Below are 25,593 nucleotides of genomic sequence, written 5' to 3'. Positions count from 1 at the left end.
TCTGGACCCTCATAGATTCAACCTCATGGGGAAATCAGACAGACAATTAACAGTCACGCATAATGCAAATATGTATATATAGTTTTCTAAGGGAATTCAGAGAAAGTAGTGCCTTCCAAGGGTATAGAGGGAAAGACTCTGGGAAATTTTGTATACAAGTGGTGGCTTTCAAACTGAGTCATAAAGATGAATAGGATTTTCCCAGAGTATGAATAGGGACAGTCTTGGAAGGTTATTCCAGGAAGAAGGAACAGGACATATAAAGACACATGTATCTGGTTTGGAGGATAATTCAAATTCCTGAACAGTTAATGAAACATCACAACAGTAAAGAAAAAGTGACAAATATGTTAAAAAATGGTGATTAATGAGAATCAGGAAGACCAATTTTTCCTCAAGTTAGTAGAATAACATTCAAAATGATTTAAGTTAAAAAGAGTCCTTAAAAATTAGTGCTTTAGAAGTATGTTATAGTTGATAGACTTTTTCTTTCCCTTTTTTAAAAAAGATTTTATTTATTCATTCATGAGAGACAGAGAGAGAGGCAGAGACACAGGCAGAGGGGGAAGCAGGCTCCATGCAGGGAGCCCGATGTGGGACTCTGTCCCAGGACTCCAGGACCACATCCTGGGCCGAAGGCAGGCACTAAACCGCTGAGCCAGCCACCAGAGGAACCCCCTTTCCATTTTTGAATACTGTTAAAAAATTTTTATAAGGTTCTTTCTTCCTCATTTACTGTTTCTTTTTTTAACCTCCATTTATAATATTCCTTTCTTCTACACATGAATTTCTTTTATTTATAGATATAAGGTTAGGATTTCAGATGACATCAAATCAAAATTATATTCAAATAAAATGGGAAAGTATGTAAGTGTATGTGTCAGTTTTCCTGTTTTAGGGGGTTGCTTATATAATCTAAATCATGGTAGCCCCAATACAGTATTTTTACTTTGCAGAGTGATTTCATATACCTTAATTTCTTTAAACCTTACTTATTCTGTAGTTGACAAATGAGAGCAAAACACAGAGGTTGAGAATTTAAAATTATTAGGAAGTGTAATCTGGGAATTGTTCTGTGAGCTGTTGCCACCCATCTATGTGATGATCTATTTAGTATACCATGCTACTTTATATGATGCTATCATACTGCCATCATTTATGATTCTGTAAGGTGCATACTGATGGATTATTAAATTTTACACTTCATTATTTTTGCAGAACATGAAACTCAGTTTCTTGTAATTTTGATGTCTAATCAGATGTTATAGTTAGTAACTATAGGTGACATATTAATCTTAGAAGATATTAAGGATGGAATAAATACAAATAATAACAATAGTAATGATAAAATAGCTATTTTTTTGTGTATATTCCATGGCTTATACTAAAACATGCATAATCTAACATGATTCTCCTCAGACGTCTAAGATAGAGCCTATTATCTCAGTTTACGTTTGAGGAGCTAGACGCTAATAAAGATTTACCTCAGGTAATAGGTCACATGTGTGGCGGAGCCAGTCATTAAACCCAGATCTGTTTGATATCAAAGACTTATGCTCCTAAAAATTGTGATTGGGAGAAAAAAAAAACTTTGTCGTCATTTAAAGATTTATCGATTAACATATTAAAACTTGCACAACAGATCTGTTTAGATGGAGGCCTAAGAATATTGCATTGATTGGTTTATCTGTTTGCTTTTAAAGTACCTCACTTTTAATCACAAATTATTTACTTCTGAAGGCTTTGGTTAAGGGATTTTTTTTAAAGTCTCACTACTTAGATATAAAATTTTTTAAAGTACATGAGAAGAAATGACAGTTTTTATACAAGTAAAATTAGAAATACAAAACATGAGGGATGCCTGAGTGGCTCAGCAGTTGAGTGCCTTCAGCTCAGGGCATGATCCTGGTCTGGGGATTGAATCCCTTGTTGGGCTCCCTGCGGGGAGCCTGCCTCTCCCTCTGCCTATGTCTCTGCCTCTCTGTCTCTCATGAGTAAATAAATAAAATCTTAAAAAAAAAAAAAAAAAGGGAAAGAAATACAAAACATTAAATGATAAAAAGAAGTTGGAAGTCCGTGGGAAATATTTTTTAAAAAATTTTAACATCTCCTTAATTGGGCAAAGCGTGGAATTCAATACTCTTTCTTAATTGGTCTTTCTTAATTGAAAACAAGACTTAGAACCTGGAGGGATGCCTGGGTGGCTCAGTGGTTGAGCATCTGCCTTCAGCTCAGGGCATGATCCTGGAGTCCTGGGATCGAGTCCTGCATTGGGCTCCTCTTAGGGAGCCTGCTTCTCCCTCTACCTGTGTCTCTGCCTCTCTCTCTCTCTCTCATAAATAAATAAATAAAATTAAAAAAAAAAAAACAAAAAAAGACTTAGAACCTGGAAAAGAAAAGGTTGATAAATGCCACACCGTTAAAACAAAATTCGCCTGACAAAAATGCATGATTGTTTTCTCTGGCTTTGGAGGGAAGGATTAGGATTTAGAGACTGAAGTTTTAGTGATCAGTTTTGCAATCATGAGAAGATTTAAAAACAAAATTTGGTCCATAGTGAACATGTAGAGTATTTTTTCTTTGATTTTGTTTATTGTTTGCCTTACTTGTTTCTGCCCCGTGTCTGAACATAGGTGTGTGTAGGTGTTCTGTCACTATAACCAGCAGTGTGAGGCTCTGCCTCCATCTTGGAAGTCACAGGCGGCAGGTGCTCCTCCTCCTCCATCCCCTGACAGTTTGTGTTGCAACACCATATTCCCAACACTGATGATAAAATTAATTGCTCTATGTTTGAATATTCCCAGGCTAGAGGGTCTGATCTGATGAGTTTAAATCAAGCCACCCTACATTGCCATTCAATAAATTGCTTCTCTGGGAATTGACTGGAATATGGATTTAGAAATTTTTTTGGATCGTCGTCTCTTCTGTTTTCTCTGCTTCTCTTGGTAGATCTCTTATTTATACAAGAGAGTATGTCTTCTACACCAGCCCTCTAGTTTCCTTTTCAGTCTACTTTATATCTTCCTTTTTGCTTAGAATTTCGGGAACTTTTTTCAATTTTGTATTCCAATTTAATTTTGATTTTGAATCTCTGCATATTTTTTCTTTTAAAATATGTTACAATTGGAAGGCATACCAGTGGTTATTTCTCAGACAATGTTCATGATGGTTTTGGATTTTCTTCCTCCTTACCGGTTTTCTTTTCCTTGCAAACTCTTTCGGCCAGGTTGCTTGTTTTTTCCTTTTGTTTGTTCTGGTCTTCCTTTGTTAGGTTGATGCTTTCCTCAAATAATCTGGTGAGCCTTGGTTATAAATTTATATGTGAGAGTAGAGCTAAATAGCTGATTCCAAGCTCTGCATTACCAGCTGGGTTTGTGGACTGTGGTCCTCCCTGGAGAGGAATCTCTATAGGTTACACCTACATGCAATAAACACTAGTTGAGTAAACTAATGTATTACTAATTAGTGAGTCTCTTTTTCCGGATGTATAACTACACAAAAGACATAGTTAAATAATTACTGGATAACTTGCTTATGTTTTCAGATAAATTATGTTTTAAAGTTATAAATATTAATTTTTAATAGAAGTGTGAATTTTGTTTTCTTGTGATTATTTGTGGCTTAGTTTTCAGATAACTATTACCGTGCTGAAATGATTGATGCCCTTGCCAACTCTGTTACGCCTGCAGTCAGTGTGAACAATGAAGTTCGAACTTTGGACAACTTAAATCCAGATGTGCGACTCATTCTTGAAGAAATCACCAGGTTTTTGAATATGGAAAAACTTCTTCCAAGTTATAGACATACCATCACTGTCAGGTATGATGAAAGTTAACTTACTTTTATAGGAGAAATTTATTCTCATTATAGGAAATACAGTAAAGTAAAAGAAGAAAATTTAAATCCTGTATGACTGTACCATCACAGATGTAGTATTACTATTTTGGAGAATGGCCTTCTAAATTTTTTCCTCTTGTAACAAAATACATCTTTAATTATGTGATATATATTGTGTATATAATTCTACTTATGTCATAAATACTTACGTCATCAGAATTTCTTCATAAGCATTATTTCTGATATCTGCAAAATGTTTTCATCCCATTGGACATAGTATAAACATCTCTATTGTTAAGCTTCTTACTTAGATGACTTCCATCAACTTGTTTGTATGTGACTATCAAAAACTTCTATTTCTTTAGAAGTTTGCCAAAAAAAAGTTGATCCATTGGTTCACATATCATCAGTTCTCACTTTCCATGTGTATTATTGACTAAATTATTACAAAAAATTAATATTACAAAATTAAAAGATGGATTCAAATCACTTCAGTTTTTCAGTTTACTGTTACAGATTGATTCCTAATGATTGGGAAGCAAGTTTGATTCAAATACTTATATAGAAATGTTAACTGTAAATACTATTTTTCCTAGTTGTTTGAGAGCCATACGAGTGCTTCAAAAGAATGGACATGTGCCAAGTGATCCAGCTCTTTTTAAATCTTATGCAGAGTATGGCCATTTTGTGGACATTAGGATAGCCGCTTTGGAAGCAGTTGTTGATTATACTAAAGGTAATGCTTTACAAGTGTATGCTCATATCATTTTAGAAAGAAATGTTTACTAAATAGTTAAAGCCATTTTAGTTATTGGGATTTTGTATTACAAACAACATAGGTATTTAAATTTTAAATTCTTTTGAAAGAAATTTTGGTAAATTTGGAACTTGTATAAGAATAAGTAAGAGAAAAGAATAAAATTAGAGGTAGGTATCTTTGGTCTGTCTAGGAAGTCAGTGTGTTACTCTATAGCTTTAATTATGTGTTATTAAAAACTTGAAGATTTTGGGAAATTCCTAACTGACAACTCAAGAAAACATCTGGCACCTTTCAAAAAGTTGTATCTGTGGAGGCGCCTGTGTGGCTGAGTGGTTGAACATCTGCCTTTGGCTCAGGTTGTGATCCCTGCGGTTCCAGGATCGAGTCCCACATCCAGCTCCCTGCAGGGAGCCTGCTTCTCCCTCTGCCTACATCCCTGCCTCTCTCTGTGTCTCTCATGAATAAATAAATAAAATCTTTAAAAAAAAAATGTATCTGAAAGTAGAGCAAGATATATACACAGAAGCCTCAGTATGAGGATTAGAAAAGGCTTCGTGAACTTGAAAAAAATAAGGCTAGAAAATGACTAAGCGAATATTACATATTCAAAGCATTAAAAAAAAGGACAGAAAAATAAAGAGATGAAAATATTAAAAATCAGTCAAGAATAGAGCAGGTGGAAGAATATAAGCAATAATCTAAGAAATAATAGAATACTTTGAAAGAATAAAATGAAACTTCTTATAGTCTGATAAAATTTAAAATTTTAAGTTTGAGGGAAAAAAATATGTAAGTTCCTAGGAATATCAGAACCCATTTATTGTACAAGATAAAAGAATAATGTGGCCTGTGACTTCCTCAGAATATGAAGAGTTCAAAAACCAATGAACAAATGGTTGACTTAATGTTTAGGGAAAACTATGATCCTACCTTCCTACCTTTCCTTTTTTACCAGGTTGTCACTCATGTAGCCTTAAAGATTTAGAAGTACATCCACTGTGTAACATTCTTTAAAACAAAATTCCTAAAGAATTTTCAGCTGACCTAGAAGTGAATCAAATAATAACTCAAGACTGATGAAAGTTGGGCAGCCCCGGTGGCGCAGTGGTTTAGCGCCACCTGCAGCTCAGCCTGTGATCCTGGAGACCCTGGATCGAGTCCTGCATCAGGCTCTCTACATGGAGCCTGTTTCTCCCTCTGCCTGTGTCTCTGCCTCTCATTTTCTCTCTGTGTCTCTATGAATAAATAAATAAATAAATAATCTTTTAAAAAAAAAAAACAAAACTGATGAAAGTGGGGCACCTGGGTGGCCCCGTTGGCTAAGCATCTGCCTTCAGTTCCGGTGGTGATCCCAGGGTCCTGGGATTGAGTCCTGCATCAGGCTCCCTGCTCAGTGGGGAGTCTGCTCCTCCATCTCCCCGCCCCCCACTTGTGCGTTCTCTCTCTGTCTCTCTCTCACTTGCTCTCTCTCAGAATAAATAAAATCTTAAAAAAAAAAAAAAAGATGAAAGTGTGAAATGAATGACCTAATATGAGTGATTGTGCCTATCAAAAAAAGGAACTAAGCTTAAATATTTATTAATAACATGGTTATACAGAAATAATTATTTTGTTTTTCAAGATGTATTTGTTTATTTAACAAAGAGCACACATGCGTGTGTGGAGGTGGGGGGAGGGGCCAAGGAAGAGAGCATCTTAAGCAGACTCCACACTGATCACAAACCCTGTGCAAGCTTAGTCTCATGACCCTGAGACCATGACCTGAGCCAAAACCATGAGTCAGAGACATAACTGACTGTGCCACCCAAGTGCCCATCAAAAATAATTCTTTAAAAAATAATATTCAGGTGTGCCTCGGTGGCTCAGTCAATTGAGCATCTGACTTTAGTTCAGGTCATAATCTCAGGATCCTGGGATCCAGGCCCAAGTTGGGCTCCTGGCTTAGCAGGGAGTCTGCTTCCATTCTCCTTCTCCCTTTGTCTCTCTCCTGCTCATGTTCTGTCTGCCTCTCAAATAAACAAATTATTTTTAAAAATAAAAAAATAATATGCAAATATAAAAAATACATTTAATTTACATCTAGAATTCTAGACTATCATGCTAAAATAGGGGAGGAGTAAAGAAGTTAGAGTATGTTATAGTTCTCATATGACTGGAAAGAGGAAGAAGTAAGGGAAGTTCTATAATTATGGTTAATTTTTACATATTAGAAGAAATCTCAGATCGTTATAATTTTTTGGTAAGTTTCAATAGAAGTATGTGTATTATGTATAGTTAAATTATAAAAGGATAAGAACAAAATAGTGTGTATATTATATATGTTGGACTAAGTTCAGAAAGGACTGTTATTTACTGTTTTTTTATTCAGGGTAACAATTCTTTTAAGAAATGGCAGTGAAAAGTGATTTCTTCTTTTTTTAAAAAAAATTTTAAATTTTTAAAAATTTTTTATTTTATTTTTTTTAGATTTTATTTATTCATGAGAGACACAGAGAGAGAGAGAGGAGAGAGAGAGAGAGAGAGGCAGAGACACAGGCAGAAGGAGAAGCAGGCTCCATGCAGGGAGCCTGACGTGGGACTCGTTCCTGGGTCTCCAGGATCAGGCCCTGGGCCAAAGGCGGCGTTAAACCATTGAGCCACCCAGACTGCCCTTCTTTTTTTTTTTTTAAATGAACTTTTTGTCAAGTAAAAAAATGTAATTCCATCAAGTCTCCTGTTTTGTTTTGACATTTTACCGACTTGTGAAATCTAGAAGTCCTAAGATTTACCAAATATGGCCAGTATTGCCAACCTTCTTTCTCAAGATACATGAATGATGTTTACTGTCACATAAATATGAAGATTTCATGAATTAGTATTATCTGTAATGAAATAAAATGCTAATATTATGATTTCCCGAAGAATTTAAGTGTAATTGAGAGGTGCTTCAGTATTATCCGTGAATCTAATCTAGGTCATTAGAAAGTGAAACAATGGAAGATGTCAGAAATAAAATTCTGATAATACAGTTATTCAAATCCTAAAAGCATAAACTTGTCAAAATGTGAATAGAAATTGCTAATGAATGATTTTATTCAGGTCATTTATATTTATAGCACTATGCTATGTTGTGTTGAAAAGTTAAGGCTGCTCTTTACTCTTACCACTTGGGTAAAAACAGTATTTTGTATATATACTATGATGTATTTGAAATACCAATAAGTATCGTATTTTCCTATTAATTTGATTTAAGCATCTAGAAACACAATTTTATTTAAATATTTTGTCCATTTATAGTTACTCATCTCTAGGGTTCTTAATAAATTATAATTTGCTTTATGTTGTGTTTGTCATGAATTTGAGCATTTTGAAAAATAGGGACTTGGTCCTGTTTTATGTTTTGGCTATATGTATATCATAATACCAATGAAGTTTACAGAGTGGCCTATTCCATAAAAAATGTAAGAAGTTGCCTACAGCCTTGAACTATGACTTGAAATACAGCTAAGGCATAGCCCTAAATATTAAGTGTAAATCCCTCCTTGTCACTTGTTATTTCACTTGTTATAATTAAAAATAAATATATTTGTTTATTTGCAGTGGACAGGAGTTACGAAGAACTGCAATGGCTACTTAATATGATTCAGAATGACCCTGTACCCTATGTAAGGTTAGTTTTCGTGCTATAATATTTTGATTTTTCAAGTCCTAAAGTAAACTGAATAACTTTGGAAGATTATACATGGAACAAGTATTTATTTTTAAAAATAGAGAAATACTGGGACGCCTGGGTGGCTCAGCGGTTGAGCATCTGTCTGCCTTTGGCCCAGGGCATGATCCTGGAGTCCTAGAATTGAGTCCCACATCGGGCTCCCTGCAATGGAGCCTGCTTCTCCCTCTGCCTGTGTCTCTGCCTCTCTCTCTATCTCTCATGAATAAGTAAATAAAATCTTTTTTAAAAAATGGAGAAATATGTTATACGTTTATTAATATTCTTTTTTTAGGTGCTTTTTAAAAAATTGAGTATGCCTGGGCACCTGGGTGGCTCATTCAATTAAGTGTCTGCCTTTGTTTGGCTCAGGTCGTTATCTTGGCCCTGGGATCAAGCCCCATGTTGGGCTTTCCACTCAGCAGGGAGTCTACTTCTCTGTCCTCTCTCCCTGCTCTCCTCCCCAGCTCCCTTCCTGCATGCTCTCTCTCTCTCTAATAAAATCTTTTAAAAAAATGGGTATGCCTTTGGAAAGACATTTTTAAAAATACATTGTTAATAAGCAACGTTTATTCCCTGAAATTTTATATATGACTTCATTGTAATTTAAAGAAAAGCTTATATAACAGTTGGCAGTGTACATGGACATCCCTCATATATCCATATTTACATCTATATTGATTCATTCAGTCTATTTTAAAAGTCATTGAGAGAAGGGTCTTGGTGTATCCTATTTGTTGCTTTCTATCTCCTATAAAATCTCAATTATTAATGCATAGACTTAGGATTTAGAAAGTATAATGGAAGATTTAAATGTAGAAAATAAGGGTGATAAATAGAAGAAAATCCCAGTCCTGACTCAGTTTTCATTTTTATATTCTAGTCTTCATTTCCTTCACTTCTGCTGCTTTCTTTTGCAAAGTAGGAGGTTTATAGTGTATTTGAATAGGATTAAATTTTTTACAATTTCTGTCTTTCTTGCTGTATATTAGACACTTAAATTTTTGTTCATTTGGCTTAAGATTATTATAACTTCATAAAGTAAAATTTAAATTGTGGGGAACTTAGATATTAGTCATCCAACAAAAACAAGAACATTTGTTGTACTCAACTTTAGAATTCTTGTACTCAGCTTTACACATAAGTTGACAGATAGTTGTTTTCTTCTAAAAAGGCATACAGGCAAACTGCCCTCTAACCTTATTGAAGTGCATTTGGGCATGAGAGTCCACAAAAGAGATTACAGTTCCCTAATAAAGAAAGACATTGTCTTTGACCAGCCGTAGTTTTTCAGGTTGGTTGTAGCAGTGAGTTCTTGGTTAAGTGTCCTTATTTCAGTGTTTTCTGTTTGTCTGTCTCTTTCTACCTTAACCCCAACTCTGACCATTTCAGTGTTTTAAATGATGCCTATTATATACATATCTTTATACAAAGTTTTGTTGTGAATATTTGATGTGAATCATATTTTAAATAATTTTTCTTCGTGATTGATATGTACTAAAGATAAGATTGATGTGGACAAAAAGCTCATAATCATCCATTCTGAGGTACATATTCATTTAAAAAAGAATAGGCAGGAAACCAGTTTCATTCTTACCTGACAGAGTTCATGCATTTGAAAGTTTATAAGATCCTACTGATAGCAAATAGGAACAGAAATTATAAATACAGTATGAACAAAACATATCATGTTTTCATTTATGTTTTCAGTTCATAACATCAGAACTAATATTAAGGCATGTATTTCTGAGATAATGGAACTGTCTTTTGAAGACCGTTTTAGCAGATTATAATACTATGTAATATTTGAAGTTTCTATATTTCTGAAATATATACTATATAGTCTAAATGATTGTTTTTGAAATTCTGTTGTAGAACTATTAATAACATTCAGATTTCAAGAGGATTGTTATAATCTAAACTGAATGTATTTAAAGATACAGTTCATGATTATATTTAACACTTTTTTAATTGATGTGATTCATTGATCTCATCAGTGGGAATCCTCTTAGTCTGTACTTACCTCATCTGGCCCACAGTTCTATTTACAGTTAAAAAATTCAGCATGTCTTTAAAAATTTTAATGTTAATCGTCAGAGGATAGAAGTGTTACCATGTAACAGTTAACGTGTGTATATTTCTTAGTATCTTGGGACATCTGTCCATTCTTCTTTGTTTTTTTATACTCTAGGAACTCTGTCCTTTTCTCTCTGTTTCCATCATTACGCTTTCTCTTTTTTTCTTTTCTCTCTTTCTTTTAGGTATCATTTAGGTATAATTGCCATATTATGTTGGTTTTAGGTGTACTACACAATGATTCAATATTAGTTTGTATGGGGGAAATTGTCAGCACAACAAGTCAATAAGTTCACTTAACAGCCATCACCATACATAGTTACACACTTTTTTCTTGTGATGAGCACTTTTAAGATCTGTTCTCTTAATAACTTTCAAATATGCAACACAATATTACTGTTGTCACCATGTTATGTACATCACATGCCTGTGGGTTTGTGCTCTTTGGCCTGCTTCACCCATTTTGCCCCCCTGTCCCCTGCGATCACCAACCTGTTCTGTTACTTTTTCTCAAGCTCATTAAGTAACCATAATATAGATCTGCTGTATTTTGCTGTATTGATTGGATAGAATTCTTAGTCTTAAAGATGGGTAAGCGTTGGTATCTCTCTTAAAATCAGTGGCATTAATGTCTCCTACCCCAAACACAAGCATTTTATTTTTATGACCCTTGGTTGTTTTTTAAACTCCTAATGATAAAATAGCCTTCAATAAGACCTATTTTTTTTTTTTTTAAGATTAATTTACTTGTTTGAGAGAGAGAAAGAGAATCACCAAGTGGATTCTCTACTGAGTGTGTAGCCTGATACAGGGCTCAGTCTCACAATCCCTGAGATCATGTCCTGAGCTGAAATCAAGAGTTGGATGCTCAACTGACTTAGCCATCGGGCCCCCCAGTAGGAATTAAATTTTAAAAATATATGTTGATTTTCCTTTTCTGTGTTTATTATTATATATATATATATATATATATATCAGAATTACTGGTAGAGTAACTTGGTAGAGTTGGATAAAGTTCTGAAGAATTTTAGGGTGAAACCTTAAAGTCTGGAGAAAAAAAAACCCAAATTACCTGTAATTATTCCTTGATTCTTTAGCGCTAAACTTTAACATTGTTTCTGTAGGGATGCTTCCTTGATTCCCTGTACTAGATACTGTCTCTGAAGTCATAATCGTCCATAAAAATCCTACAATTTTTCCTATATTGAAATAAAACACTTCCTATATATAAGTATTAATTTTATAACTGGAACTAATTGATTATCTTTGTCTCCCCCATGAGAGAATATAAGTTCCAAAAAGACAGGGACATGTTTCCTTTTGTCACTGTATGTCTAGAACATAGCATGGTGCCTTATATATTCATGGTTCAATACAAGAGAAACAGTGATTAAATGCAATTTTTTCCTTTTTCATCTAATCATGTAGGGCTTTTTTCCTAGTCATACGTATGTTTAACTTCTTTCATATGTTAAAGAGAAGTGGTTAAAGAGAAGTGATTTTATCTCTGTTGACAACTGTATACAGAAAAAAGTTTTAACGTGTTTATTTTGAAATGTTTGGGGGAGTTCTCAGTCTTTCATGTTGGGTTGATGTTTTAAATATAATAATAGAGTTGTCTACCTTATTTGTATGGTTTTCTCTCAATAGAAGATTTTCAGATTATAGATTAGTTCTTCATTATGATATCTTGAGAATTTAAATAAATGCACTTTAGTTAACCTGTATATTGACCTGACAGATTACTAACACTTTTCATAAAGTTCACTGTTCGTTTTACATGTATGATTAAGATAGAGAAATGATCTAAAAAAGGAAAAAGGAAAAAAATCTAGGTGCATAGTTTTTCAATAAATAATTATATCTGGGTAATTATATCTGGGTGTCCTATTTTTAAACTAAAACAAAATTTACATTTTTTGAAAATTACAATTTCCTTTCAGTGGGCATGACTTTTTTCTTTTTTTCAAGATTTTATTTAAATTCAAGTTAATATATAGTGTACTATTGGTTTCAGGGTAGAATTTAGTGATTCATCACAGGGCATGACTTTTTACAATACTTAGGAATTTGGAAAGTAACAAAATCACGTTAAGAAGAAAACTTAAAAATAGTCTATCATTATTTCAACCGGAAACATGTAACATTTTGGATTATTGCTTCCAGGTATTACTATCCATGAATATATTTGTTATATTGGTAGGAATAACTATTAATTATATTTTCTTTAGAATGGATAGGATTGTTTTAATGATGACATGGAATTATATTATGGTTTTAGAATCAAGCATACATATGATCATAATATATCAGTCCCTCAAGAGATACACATACATTTAATGCTTTCTCTCATGAGAGATTTTTGAGCATTTTTGGGGTCTGATTTGAGTTTCTTATTGATAGTGATTGACAGTAGATTGGACTGGCCTACCAAGAAAATTCTCAACTGCTTAGGGAAATACTATGATGTTTTTCCTGCTGTTTATAGCAGCAAACGTATAAATCTATGGTTTTCTCAGGATTTGCTTTAGATCTGTTCCAGTTGTCTGAAGCATATGCTTATTCTGAATTTTTATGTTTCATCTCTGTAAAACTGAGATTCTCATTGTTTTCCCTTAAACTTTATCTCCTCTGAGTATCGCTTTGGGTATTTAGTCATTTATAAGTATTTCTATGTAAAATCCTTTCTTCTATCATCTAAACTTTAGAGAAAAGCAAAATTTGAAGAAATGTTTAATGTGATAATAGTAATACATGTACTGATTATCATTGCTCTTTTAAAGATCATTTCAGAGATTTCCTCAGTGCACTCTTTATAGTTCATTGCTACGGCTCCATAGAGCTTCTAATGATCTAGGTAAACTCCATGAAGCTTTATTAATTGGACCCTACTACTTTGGTAATTGGGATAACTGGGAAAGCAGCCAAATAGAAACTTTCCTTAATGCAAGCTAAAAGTATAACAACATATACGTGGTCTAAAGAATAAACTCATCCATATTCTTAAAGATTATTACCTGTAATATAGATCTATTCTTATAGATAGATTTTTGAGATCTTTAAGGACTAATTGCATTTATTTATAAAGGTACAAAAAATTGATAGGAAATATCCATGAAGAAGTATCCTCCTTCATATTACCTATCTGTATATTACATCTATAACTCCATTTCACTTTTTGTTCGCATGGCTCTTCAGTAGTCTTGAAATTTCAAAGAACAAAAGCACAAGAAGTAGTTAAAGTGAGAGTCCACATCTTTCAGTTTCACAGACAAAATTGAAGCCAAAGGAGGTTAAGTATCTTAATCTGCAACCTAGTAGTTCCACTTTCCTCCCAACTCTTTATCAAGTACAAATCCTATGCCATTCCACCAACAGTTAAATATAAAAACTGCCTGGGTTTATCTTTAAGGTTTTGCTAATCTCATTTATAATTACAACCTAAGTTTCTTCTCTATGCAAGCATGCCATTATTCTGTGGTCTTGAATTTCTTAGGCCTGGGCCTGGCTCTTATCCTGTACTAAATGTTAGACTACTACCGTAATAGCCTCCTTGCTTTTCCTTTTCTTCCTCTATCCTCTTTCTCTGGCATCTCCTACTCAAACCATTGGACATTTTCTCTTTCAAATTTTGTTTGCTCACATTGCCCTATTTTTAGAAAACTCCGGAAGTGTTCAGATGGCCGGCCTCTCAGAGGAGATAACTCCCAGTAGTGGACTTTAACTGTTATTTTCCATGAGGATACTTTTACTAATTAACTCCTCTAAACTTCAGCTTATTTTGAAGAAACCTCTTTTTAGTCTCCATATTTTAAATGTTTCTGCACATTTCCATGCCTCATGAAGATACTATAATAAGGAAGTTTATATTCATTTTATTACCTCAGTATAGACTTCTTGGTTCATATGTAATTTTTTTTTTTGCCCCATTGTAAGATTTTTATATTTACTAACCTGTCTTTAAAAATTTTTATAAGAAGGGGCACCTTGGCAGCTTAGTGATTGAGCTTCTGCTTTCGGCTCAGGTCATGGTCCTGGGATCCTAGGATTGAGTCCCGCACCAGGCTCCCTGCAGGGAGCCTGCTCTCCCTCTGCCTGTGTCTCTGCCTCTCTTTGTGTCTCTCATGAATAAATAAATAAAATCTTTAAAAAAAATTTTTTCCTAAGGAGAATAAAACGTTCATTATAGAAATGGAATGGCAAAGGGTGGTTAGGAATACATAGAATCAGGTTTTTAAAGACCTCATTATACATTAAGGTAATTTTAGAAAGAACAAACCCACTAGAATCTTTTTAGTGAAAAAACAATGGTAAATATTTAGGATGTGTGAAATAGTATCTTTTGAAGTGAAATTAAACACAAAGATAAATCTAAGAAGAGATGATACAGTTTTCAAATGTTTTTATTTCATGGTCAGCAAAAGTTTGATTTGTCTTTATCTTTCAGACATAAGATTCTAAACATGTTGACTAAGAACCCACCATTTACTAAGAACATGGAGTCTCCGTTATGCAATGAAGCCTTGGTAGATCAACTTTGGAAACTTATGAACTCTGGTAGGAATTTTTTGAAAATTTTATTATTGGAATACTTCCATTTTACAACAGATTTTCAGTAAAGAATTATGGTTAATTTTTGTGCCCATTTTTTTTTTAAGAAGGATACTTTATCACATCTGCCTTTACAATGGTGAGCATGGTGACATTTACTGAGGATATATTCACTCACTTTCCCTCACAAGGTGGTTGAGGAAACAAAAATACTAATTTATGTGGAAATATCCCAATGTTTAAAGAGCTATAAACATGGACCTGCAGAGTATTCTTATTTTTATATCAGACGATTACAGAGAGTTGAAAAATAGTTCTTCTCACCTATTTTCCCTCACTACCTAGTGGCCTTTCCCAGGGGGCAACCAGTTTCCTGTGTATCCTTTCAGAAGCAGTGTATGCTGCTGTTCTGCACACTGGACACCATGATATCTCATAACAGTTTGAATTCACTTTATTCAGGTGAAGTCAAGAGACAGGATAGCCTAGTGCTCCTAAGTATAGGTTCCGGAACCAGTTGGATGAGAGGCAAGTCCCAGCTGAATGATTTGCAAGGTGTGCCTTGTCTAAGCCTATGAATCTCCATTTATGAAATGGAGATGATGATGCCTGCCTCTGCAAATGAAAATTCAGTGAGTGTTACCATCTGTGAAGCACAGTATCTAGTTCATATTAAGTGCCCAAAATGTTCTTAAACTAACAGAGTAATGATATCATCATGCTTCTCACATATTGGAGCTGTAGTTCCTTTTTTTTTTTTTTTTGTGGGTCATTCATATTCTTTGCCATTTTTATTCAATTGAATTTTTGGTCTTTTCCAGTTGACTTGTAAATGTATATATTTAAAGAAAATTTGCCTTATGGCTCTGATGTGTTGAAATTATAATACTGGTTTTGGTTTAAAATTCAATTAAAAGGGATACCTAGCTGGCTCAGCGGTTGAGCGTGTGCCTTCGGCTCAAGGCGTGATTCCAGGATCCAGGATCAAGTCTCACATTGGGCTTCCTTTGAGAGGCCTACTTCTCCCTCTGCCAGTGTCTCTGCCTCTCTCTTTCTGCATCTCTCATGAATAAATAGATAAATCTTAAAAAAAAAATAAAATTCAATTAAAAGGTAAATTTAATTTACTTAAAAGATAAACTGTGCCAGGGAGATGGTGAGAGAGCAGTTGCGATTCATTCCTGTACGCATGTTACTAAATCACAACTAAATACCAAGTCTGATTCTTTTTAAAAAATTATTTTATTTACTAGCATTGTGATGCTAAGTAATTGTATAACTTCTGTCCCTCAGTTTCATAATCATAGTGCAGCACCCCACGTAAAGGCACCGTAGCAGGTATGAAATTGAAATACAGTAGTATGGCCTGTCCTCAAAGTACTCAAAAAACAACACGTAAACCAGTTTATACTCATAAAGCTAAATTATTTTTCTAATGGTTTCCCTAATCCATAGAAGAATAATTGCTGCTGTTTACATAATGTTTTATATTTTGCAACTGTGGTTACCTTAAAGGATGCTAGGATTACTGTAATTTAGGTAATTTAGATCCAGGAGATGACTATACAAGTTCTGGAACTTGTAAAGGATTATTTAACAGTTAATATGTGGCGAACTATACTGTGTTGAATATATTCCTAACAAGAGTGCATGCATGATTCCACAACTAGGATGGATTATAGCTTGGAAGAAAGCATAATGAAATACAAAGAATCTTTTGTCACTTTTTGGGAAGATTTCTTGAAAAATAAATGTGTGGTTAAGATTAATGAAACAATTTTTGTAAGACTTCAAAGCCCGGGGATCCCTGGGTGGCTCAGTGGTTTAGTGCCTGCCTTTGGCCCAGGGCGCAATCCTGGAGTCCCGGGATCGGGTCCCTCGTCGGGCTCCTGGCATGGAGCCTGCTTCTCCCTCCTCCTGTCTCTGCCTCTCTCTCTCTCTCTCTCTGTCTCTTTCTCTCTCTCTCTCTCTTTCTGTGTGTCTATCATGAATAAATAAATAAATCTTTAACAACAACAAAAAAAAGACTTCGAAGCCCATTGGAAAGTTGTGGTTATACAAATTCAAGCTCTGATTGATGTTTTAGTAGTTAATTTTGATAGTATTCAGTATAAAGTGTAGTTGTTGCTTTGGAATTCTCTATGGCAGTTCTCTAAACAAAACAGATACATAGTTGTAAACAATTTATTGCTCAGCTCTTCAGAGTTAAAAATAAATGGGAGTAATGAACAGTGGGAATGGCATGAATAATTGGGAGTGGTTTTTTTGTTTTTTGTTTTATTTTTAATGTTTTCAGAGGACATTGGACATTAGGGGAGATCGGTTAGAGGGTTACTCATTTCCCTTCCATTCCTGAACTTCTGGGATACATGAATGAACCTAAGAAATCTTTTTTTGTTGTTTAATTTTTTTTTAAAGATTTTATTTTTAAGTAATCTCTAAACCCAACGTAAGGCTCAAACTCCCAACCTCATGATCAAGAGTCATACACTTACTCCACTGACTGAGCCAGCCAGGCACCCCATAATTTTTAGTTAATTTTTTTTAATGATAATATAATATAATCACATTACAGAGTTTTATCTGAACCAAAACAGAAAATATTGCATGATTTTATTACATTTAAGTAATTAACATTTAACATATAACTATTAACATTTAAGTATATTTGGCCTTTAGGAGAAAAAATTGTATGTACATAATTGTAGTTGAAATGAAGGTATTAAAACAGTATTTTATCATAATTTTTCATATTACTATATATCTTCTTCCTTGTAATTGTTTTAAGAAATGGTAATGAGAATTCACTTATAACAAAAGGAGCTAGAGCATCATCTAAGTCCCTAAATCCTACTGAATGTTGTCTGTCCCTCACTCCCTGTTGGGGTTCCTAGGCCATCTGGTCATTTGAGATGAGCATTGTCTTGATATACATATGGAGAACAAATAAACTGTGGACAGTAGGTATTTAATTATATTCATTTATTGAATGTCCTATTCCAAAGTAGATTTGAGATGTGTTGACTTTGCATAGTTATAAAATTAGTTGAACTTGTTTGAAATAGTAGAGAGAGGCAGTATCATAGCAGTTCAGAAAAGTTATTAGAACATGGTCATTAGGTGCTTTTGAAGAATTGAAGTTTGCTTAGCTGGTTTCTGAAACTTCTCAATAAGAGAATAATAATTGGAATAATCCTAATCCATAGCATTAGGATTTCAAAAATTGAAATTAGTTTGAAAGTAAAACAGATGAACTAATTATATAAAATTATATCCATGTTCTTTTTTTAATTCATATATCATTAATATATTAATAATACTCTTTTTAGAAATATACCAGGGGTTTTTAGAGTGAGGGGTAAAGAAAGGAGGGGCTTTTGGAAACTGAGTCATTCTAATGGCCATCTACCAGAAGGAAGATTCCCAGACTTCTACTATTAAGACCCCAGGATTTGCCTGGTCTCTGCTCTCTGCCTGATGTGGTAGCTCCACTCAACCTTAAGTTCTGAGTTGCTACTCTGGTAGCATCCTATTACACATACACCCAACTATATATGTATGTACACATACATACAGATATCAGATATCTTACCCCATTCTTTAATTTTCCCATATAACTTTTTCTCCCCAACATTTTGTTTTTAAAATTTTCAAAGCTTAGAAAAATTTTAAGAAGAGTACAATGAATGACCGTGTATTGTCACCTTGGTTCACTAGTTGTTGACTTTTTTTATCTATTTCTTTTCTCTTTTTCTTTGTGTACACATACCTCTTTTTTTCCCCTGAATTGTTTGAAAGTAAGTTGCATCATGATACTCTTCCCAAAAAACTTAAGTATGTATTCCTAAGAATATGGACATTCTTCTCCATATGCTCCATATCCTACAGATTCTACATATCCTCAATATTATTAACATGTCCTACTCCAGTATGTATCTCATTCATATTTCCTCAGTTGCCCCCCAAAATGTCCTTGTAGTTCTCACACAGCTTTTAAAGAGTAATGCTCCTCAAAAAGAATAAACATTTTTAAGAGAAACCTCTTTCATATTATATGGTCTTTGTCCCCTAGTTGCTTAAGAATCTTAAATAGTTTTATTTTTAATTACAAGTATCACATTATTCATGGGCAGTTCTTTTTAAAGCTTCAAGTGTTCGTTTATTCACCATTTATTTCTTGAGCACCTCCAGTTTGTCACTGTACTATGTTTTGTGTGCATAAGAATTACACTACAAACAGGTAGTTACTGAAACACAGAGAAAAGTACTCTAGAAACGTGAAGAACAGAACCATGAACCCTGCAGAGAATGGCAGAATGTTCATGGGATAGTGACATTTGAGCTAGCTCTTAAGGAGTGGAAGAGTATGCCACAGAAGACATTTTAGGTAAGAGAATTATATATAAAAGCCTCAAGTTCTAAAAAGGGGTTTGACAGTGTTATCTGGAAAAATAGATTAGGATGAAAAGTGAAGGGCCCTCAGGAGTTGGCAGTTTATCCTGCATACAGTGAGGAACAAGTGGAGTTAGGACCTGGCTCTCTTCTATTAGCTGTATATACATTTTTTCCACACGGAAAGAAATGATTTTCCTTTCCCGGAGAAAACTGTTTTAAAACTCAGAATACAGGGCAGCCCTGGTGACGCAGTGGTTTAGCGCCGCCTTTGGCCTGGGGTGTGATCCTGGAGACCTGGCATCGAGTCCCACGTCGGGCTCCCTGCATGGAGCCTGCTTCTCCCTCTGCCTGTGTCTATGCATCTCTCTCTCTCTCTCTCTCTCTCTCTCTGTGTGTGTGTCTCTCATGAATAAAGAAATAAATCTTAAAAAAATAAAAGAATGAAATTTAAAAACTCAGAATACATGAGAATCCTACCTTTTATAGCTCTATGTAAGATACTGAATTATAGACCATTATAATAATTTTTAAAAATACATTTAAAAATTAAGAACTTAGTACTTGGAATTTTTATTTTTCCATTTAAAACATAAGTACTTTATCAGGTCTTACCTGATTAACAGTGTTTCTTCATTTCTCAAGATAGAGACTGGCTTTGAAGAGATTATATATCATTATGGAAGAAATCTTAGCCCTTACTCCCTAACTGCTTTTCATTGTTTGCCATATTACTGTAAGGATAACATGAAAGCGTTTATAAAATTGCTCAGGACATTGAGGGCTGTTTACATCATACTTTTTAGTGTTTAGAAGTATATAACTATACTCTAGGGGGTAGAATGAAAGACAACTTCTAAATCAGTTTGGTGGAATTTGCTAGGTTTCAGAGTTAGAAGATAAACAGTTTTGATATTAACATCAGAAGATTTCAGAGTTCTGGCCTTCTGGTTCTTTTCCTCCCAAACACTCCTTTTTAGGAAGAAGAAGAGTGGTGAAGAGAATGAAAATGTATTAATATATATTTTTTGTAGGAAATTACATATGTATACACACACGTGGATGTGAGTGAAATGTTTGTACTTAGTGTTGTATGCATGGAGAGAGATCAGGACACAGCTGCCCTATGGCAGTTGTTGTTTGCCTGGCTCAATCAACTCTGTTCAAATTCCCAAGCTTCTTTCATCAATAAGAAATGCTGGGTTTATTGAAAAATGTCTTGGAAACAGTGGCTTTCAAAGTGAGCTTTCTTCTTATCAGGTTTTTGGCTTGATTAGCTTTAATAGAGATTACTTCAAAAAATGAAGAGATGATCCTTTTAGGATCAGATTTTCTATTTTGGGGATTTGTCTCTAGATATTTCGTGATTTTTGTAGAATGTCAATACTAGGTTTCCTACTTTCTTCATGAGTGTTCTTCTGTTCCAAGTAAACAAGGTGGGTCCCAAAGTATAACTGCTTGTGAGGACAGGTTGGACAGCATTTGACTTGAGAGAATAATGCCTTGTATATTTTCATATATATGAGCATTCATTGCCACTTAAGTGATTGGGGTCATTTAAGCTAGAAGACGGTCTTCAAAATCTGTAACTGAGGGTAGAAACCAGGAGCTGTTTCAGAGCCTCTCTTTAATGGAATTGATTGATTTGAGATCTTAGAATTTTTTACCTGAGGGGAATCTTAAGCATCACCTCAGATCCATGTCCTCATTTTAGGGCCCAAGTACCTGACTTGCCCAAGATCACAGAGCTAACTAATTTAGCAGAACTGTTTCCCCATTTTACCTTTCAACTTAATTGCACTATAAATAATAACAACCATTTTTTAAGATTTTGTTCCATGATTTTGAAATGTAATGGAGCTTTTATTTTTTTCCCTTTTATAATTTTTATAGGAAGTACTGCTTTTCATTTTTTTTAGCTCCCTTTTATCAGCCCTAAATTTTAATACTTACAGATCAATTCTTTGAGGGGAAAAAACACTATCAGTAATTATTCTCAGGAACAAAACGATTTTCATTCCTCCATCCAAATTGGAAATCTACCAAAATCTTCAAAAACAAAACATAACAAAACAAACCATGGAGCACCTGGGTGGCTCAGTTGGTTAAGCATCTGCCTTCAGCTCAGCTCATGATCTCAGGTCCTGGGATCGAGTGCCTGGTCTTCCTGCTCAGCAAGGAGCATGCTTCTCTCTCTCGCTCTGCCCTTCCCCACTGCTCATGGGCACACATGTGCTCTCTCTTTTTGACATAGATAAAACGTTCAAAACAAAAGAAAAAAGACCACGTAGAAATAAAAAGTTAAAAAAAATTCTCATTTTAGTTCAATGCATTTAGCAGCCTTCACTATGCTACATAATCATCCTTAAGCTGACTTTAAAGAAACAAAAAACCAAAAAACAAAATTTTGATGTTCATCAAAATGTACATTTTCCATTTGCTAATAATTTTTTTTTAAACTTTGAGGAATTCACACTTAATTGCCTTACTGGTTTTGATGTCATCTACAACACAGTTCAAGATGGTTATTTGCAGCAGACATAATTAGGTGATAACAATCTTTAAGGTTAACTTTTCTTCCAGTGTAAATGTACCCTAAACCGTTCCAGTTTTCTTTACTGATAAAATGCCTAAGATTCACTCCTTTTCTTGCAACACCCATGAGTAGGTAGTGCTAGTGCTCTGGCAGAATTCCCTCCCTCCTTCAGAGCTCTGAGCGCATCTAGCCTTTGTAATAAAAGGCTCAGGAATCTGATACCTGTCCTTTGTGAACTTGCATGTGCAAAGTGCTTTGACCAGGAGAGTAGTGGATAAAATTAAGCCATGTTAGGCCATTAAAATGTCCAGATCTGCATATTCCAGAGAAGGAAATGGATTTCCAGTAAAATCCTTACTTTTCAGTCTATACTGTTCCCATGTCTAGTTTCTCTGTAGTTATTGTGACAAAAACCTCATCCTCCTCATGAACTCTTATCTTTCTGCTACCTTACCACACAATAGCAGGTTGAAGATGTCTCACATAGGATTGATGATAGCTGTACCAAGGCATATAAGGTACCTTGTGCAGTGTGGTATATAGTATGAAGTCTGTGAAATTAGGATTCCTCTCATGTATTTATGTCACATTTACTTAACCTGTTGGGATATGTCTCGTTGGAATTACTGTTTGATTGGTGACAGTTTATTTATTCATTCTAACATTTGTTGAGAACCACAAAGCTTAATATTAATACTATTTTGTCTAAAATTTGCTGTAGCAACCTCTTTCCCTTTTGTCTCTCCTTTTTAAACATTATGGTCCTCTTTTGAAATCACAGTTCTTGGTCACAATTAAGTATTTGTAAGGTTTTTCTTACCCAGAAGAATATATGTGTCACTTTCATTTGTTTTAAATTCTGTACATCATTTTAAATTTTGCCCAGAAACCATAGCAATTCTCTAGCCCTAGATGACAGATTTCATCCTGTCAATCAGTTCCATTCGATGGCAGTATCCACCTGGAGTGTTCTGTTGGCAAAAAAAAGGGAAAGTGAGAAAGAACTATATTGATTTGCTCTCTGATCTGCTATTGATATAGGATAAGGTATAATCTAAGATCAAGACCCTTATTTTGGAAATGAAAAAGACATTAATCAGAGAAATTGAAAGAATTTGCCTCTAATATCTCAACTACTTTAAACCGAATTTGTACATGAATCATTCAGTCTTCTTGTCAGTATGTTTTTACCAGCTGTTGATACCTCTGGGGTTTGCCTTTTCCTTTAATTTTTATTTTTTAAACAAATATCTAGTAGATATAAGACATTTACCAGGGATCCCTGGGTGGCGCAGCGGTTTAGCGCCTGCCTTTGGCCCAGGGCGCGATCCTGGAGACCCGGGATCGAATCCCACGTCGCGCTCCCGGTGCATGGAGCCTGCTTCTCCCTCTGCCTGTGTCTCTCCCTCTCTCTCTCTCTGTGTGTGACTATCATAAATAAATTTAAAAAAAAAAAAAAAAAAGGACATTTACCAAAACATTTTTCTCCTCCTCAATAAAAGTTTTGAATCCTGTTATTTTAAGTAGTTGTAGGGTTTCTTACCACATTTAAAATCTGAAAGTAATAAATTCGACAGAATTTGTTTCAGGTGGTAAAGTTCATAAAGGCTCATGGAGTGCTGTCTTCCTAATGGACTGTTTAAGAAGATCAGACAAGATGAACAGAATGAATGGAGTAGTTACCAAGGAGGAAGAATTAAAAGGAAGATTTAAAGTCAGAAAAAATACTGTTTTTGGATTATTAAAGTTTTAGTGGATATCTAACTAACATTTATTTGCTAAGAAGAATGGTATAAAGGGGGTACCTTGATGGCTCAGTTGGTTAAGCATCCAATTCTTGCTTTCAGCTTAGGTCATGATCTCAGGGTCATGAAATAGAGTCCTGCATCGGGCTGTGTGTTCAGCAGGGAGTCTGCTTCTCTCCCTCTCCCTCTGCCCCCACCCCTCACTCGCTTGCTCTCTCTCAAATAAATCTTAAAAAAAAAAAAAAAAAATGGTGTAATGATAACATTTTTTCCAATTATAAACATAATTAGTTCATTCATTGTTATATACTGCTTCCAGGGGCACCTGGGTGGTTAGTCAGTTAAGCCAACTCTTGATGATTTCAGCGTAGGTCATGACCTCAAGGTTGAGAGATCAAGCAAGCCCCACATGAACTCCACACTCAGCACAGAGTCTGCTTGAGATGCTGTCTCCCACTCCCCCAGTCCCCACTCCAACTCCCCACACACATGTGCACACTCTCTCTCTCTCTCAAATAATCTTTTTTAAAAATGAAAAATACTGGGATCCCTGGGTGGCACAGCGGTTTGGCACCTGCCTTTGGCCCAGGGCGCGATCCTGGAGACCCGGGATCGAATCCCACATCAGGCTCCCGGTGCATGGAGCCTGCTTCTCCCTCTGCCTGTGTCTCTGCCTCTCTCTCTCTCTCTCTCTCTCTGTGACTATCATAAATAAATAAAAATAAAAATAAAATGAAAATGAAAAATACTTTTCATTTACTGCTTCTATAACAATTTGTAAGTATCTATGTTAAGATAAGATGCATCTTTAGAGTAGAAGGTTTGCCCGTTCAGCCTAGGTCATTAGATAGCCCCTTGACATCATAATCCTTTTCCTCTGTATAGGTTCTGGAGCAGTAAAAAATCTATGGTTAAGAGTACATATTGGGATCCCTGGGTGGTGCAGTGGTTTAGCGCCTGCCTTTGGCCCAGGGTGCAATCCTGGAGACCCGGGATCGAATCCCACGTCAGGCTCCCGGTGCATGGAGCCTGCTTCTCCCTCTGCCTATGTCTCTGCCTCTCTCTCTCTCTCTCTTTCTCTCTCTCTCTCTCTCTTTCTCTCTGTGACTATCATAAATAAGTAAAAATTAAAAAAAAACTTAAAAAAAATAAGAGTACATATTGACTTATTTCTTTATTATTTACTTCTTAGGAACTTCACATGACTGGAGGTTACGGTGTGGTGCTGTGGACTTGTACTTCACACTTTTTGGCCTCAGTAGACCTTCCTGCTTGCCCTTACCAGAGCTTGGGTTGGTTCTTAATCTAAAAGAGAAAAAAGCTGTCTTGAATCCGACCATAATTCCAGAGGCCATAGCAGGCAACCAAGAAGCCGCGATTAATCCAAGTAGTCACGCACAGCTAGTTGGATTTCAGAACCCTGTAAGAATCCAATGTATTATATGAAGATGTAGTTTCATTATATAGAGCTATCTAGAGAAGAGAATTGCTGTTTTGACTGGCAAATTTTAAAGCCACTAAGTTTCATGTGCACTTAAAAAACAAACAACTAGCTGACAGTAGTTTAGTACTTTACAGTTTATAAAATGCTTCTGCACAAACTACAAACTACATAGCTGCACATGACAAATGATGTGCTGCCAGTCCATTGACTCCTTTTGTGGTGACATCATGTTTTTGTACTGGAGTGTTGAATTTCTTCCTTGAGTAGTAGAAAATTGAAATGAATATTTAATCTTGTCCATATATGCTGTTGGCAAACTATTTGAACATAGGGGCTCTGCCTGTTTTTTTGTTTTATGGGTTTTTTTGTTCTGTTTTGTTTTTTTTTTGTTTTGTTTTTTTGCTTCTCTGTGTCATACATAGCACAATTCTAAGCATATGATAAGTGCCTGACAAATGCTTATCAAATAAATAGCAATGACTGGTCAGGTAAATGAGTAAGCTGCTGATTTGGGAGGAGATTTTGCATTACTATTTTATTTATGTACGTGTGTCTGTGTTTGCC

General features: G+C 34.9%; 1 protein-coding gene across 5 annotated transcripts in view; it reads left to right on the top strand.

The window, feature by feature from the left end:
- TAF2 (TATA-box binding protein associated factor 2) overlaps nucleotides 1–25,593 on the top strand; it is a 98,652-nt gene that overhangs the window by 41,716 nt on the left and 31,343 nt on the right. For all 5 annotated transcript variants that reach the window (XM_049092629.1, XM_049092630.1, XM_049092628.1 and 2 more), the window contains exons 19-23: nucleotides 3,626–3,819; nucleotides 4,434–4,573; nucleotides 8,177–8,246; nucleotides 14,809–14,918; nucleotides 24,778–25,007. In XM_049092629.1, coding sequence (XP_048948586.1) covers nucleotides 3,626–3,819; nucleotides 4,434–4,573; nucleotides 8,177–8,246; nucleotides 14,809–14,918; nucleotides 24,778–25,007 — 744 coding nt within the window. The remainder of the gene's footprint in view (nucleotides 1–3,625; nucleotides 3,820–4,433; nucleotides 4,574–8,176; nucleotides 8,247–14,808; nucleotides 14,919–24,777; nucleotides 25,008–25,593) is intronic.

The sequence above is a fragment of the Canis lupus genome, chromosome 13, assembly GCF_003254725.2.
Source record: "Canis lupus dingo isolate Sandy chromosome 13, ASM325472v2, whole genome shotgun sequence".
Classification (NCBI taxonomy): domain Eukaryota; kingdom Metazoa; phylum Chordata; class Mammalia; order Carnivora; family Canidae; genus Canis; species Canis lupus.
The sequence above is the reverse complement of the archived record's forward strand: the minus strand, read 5'-3'. Positions and strand labels throughout refer to the sequence as shown.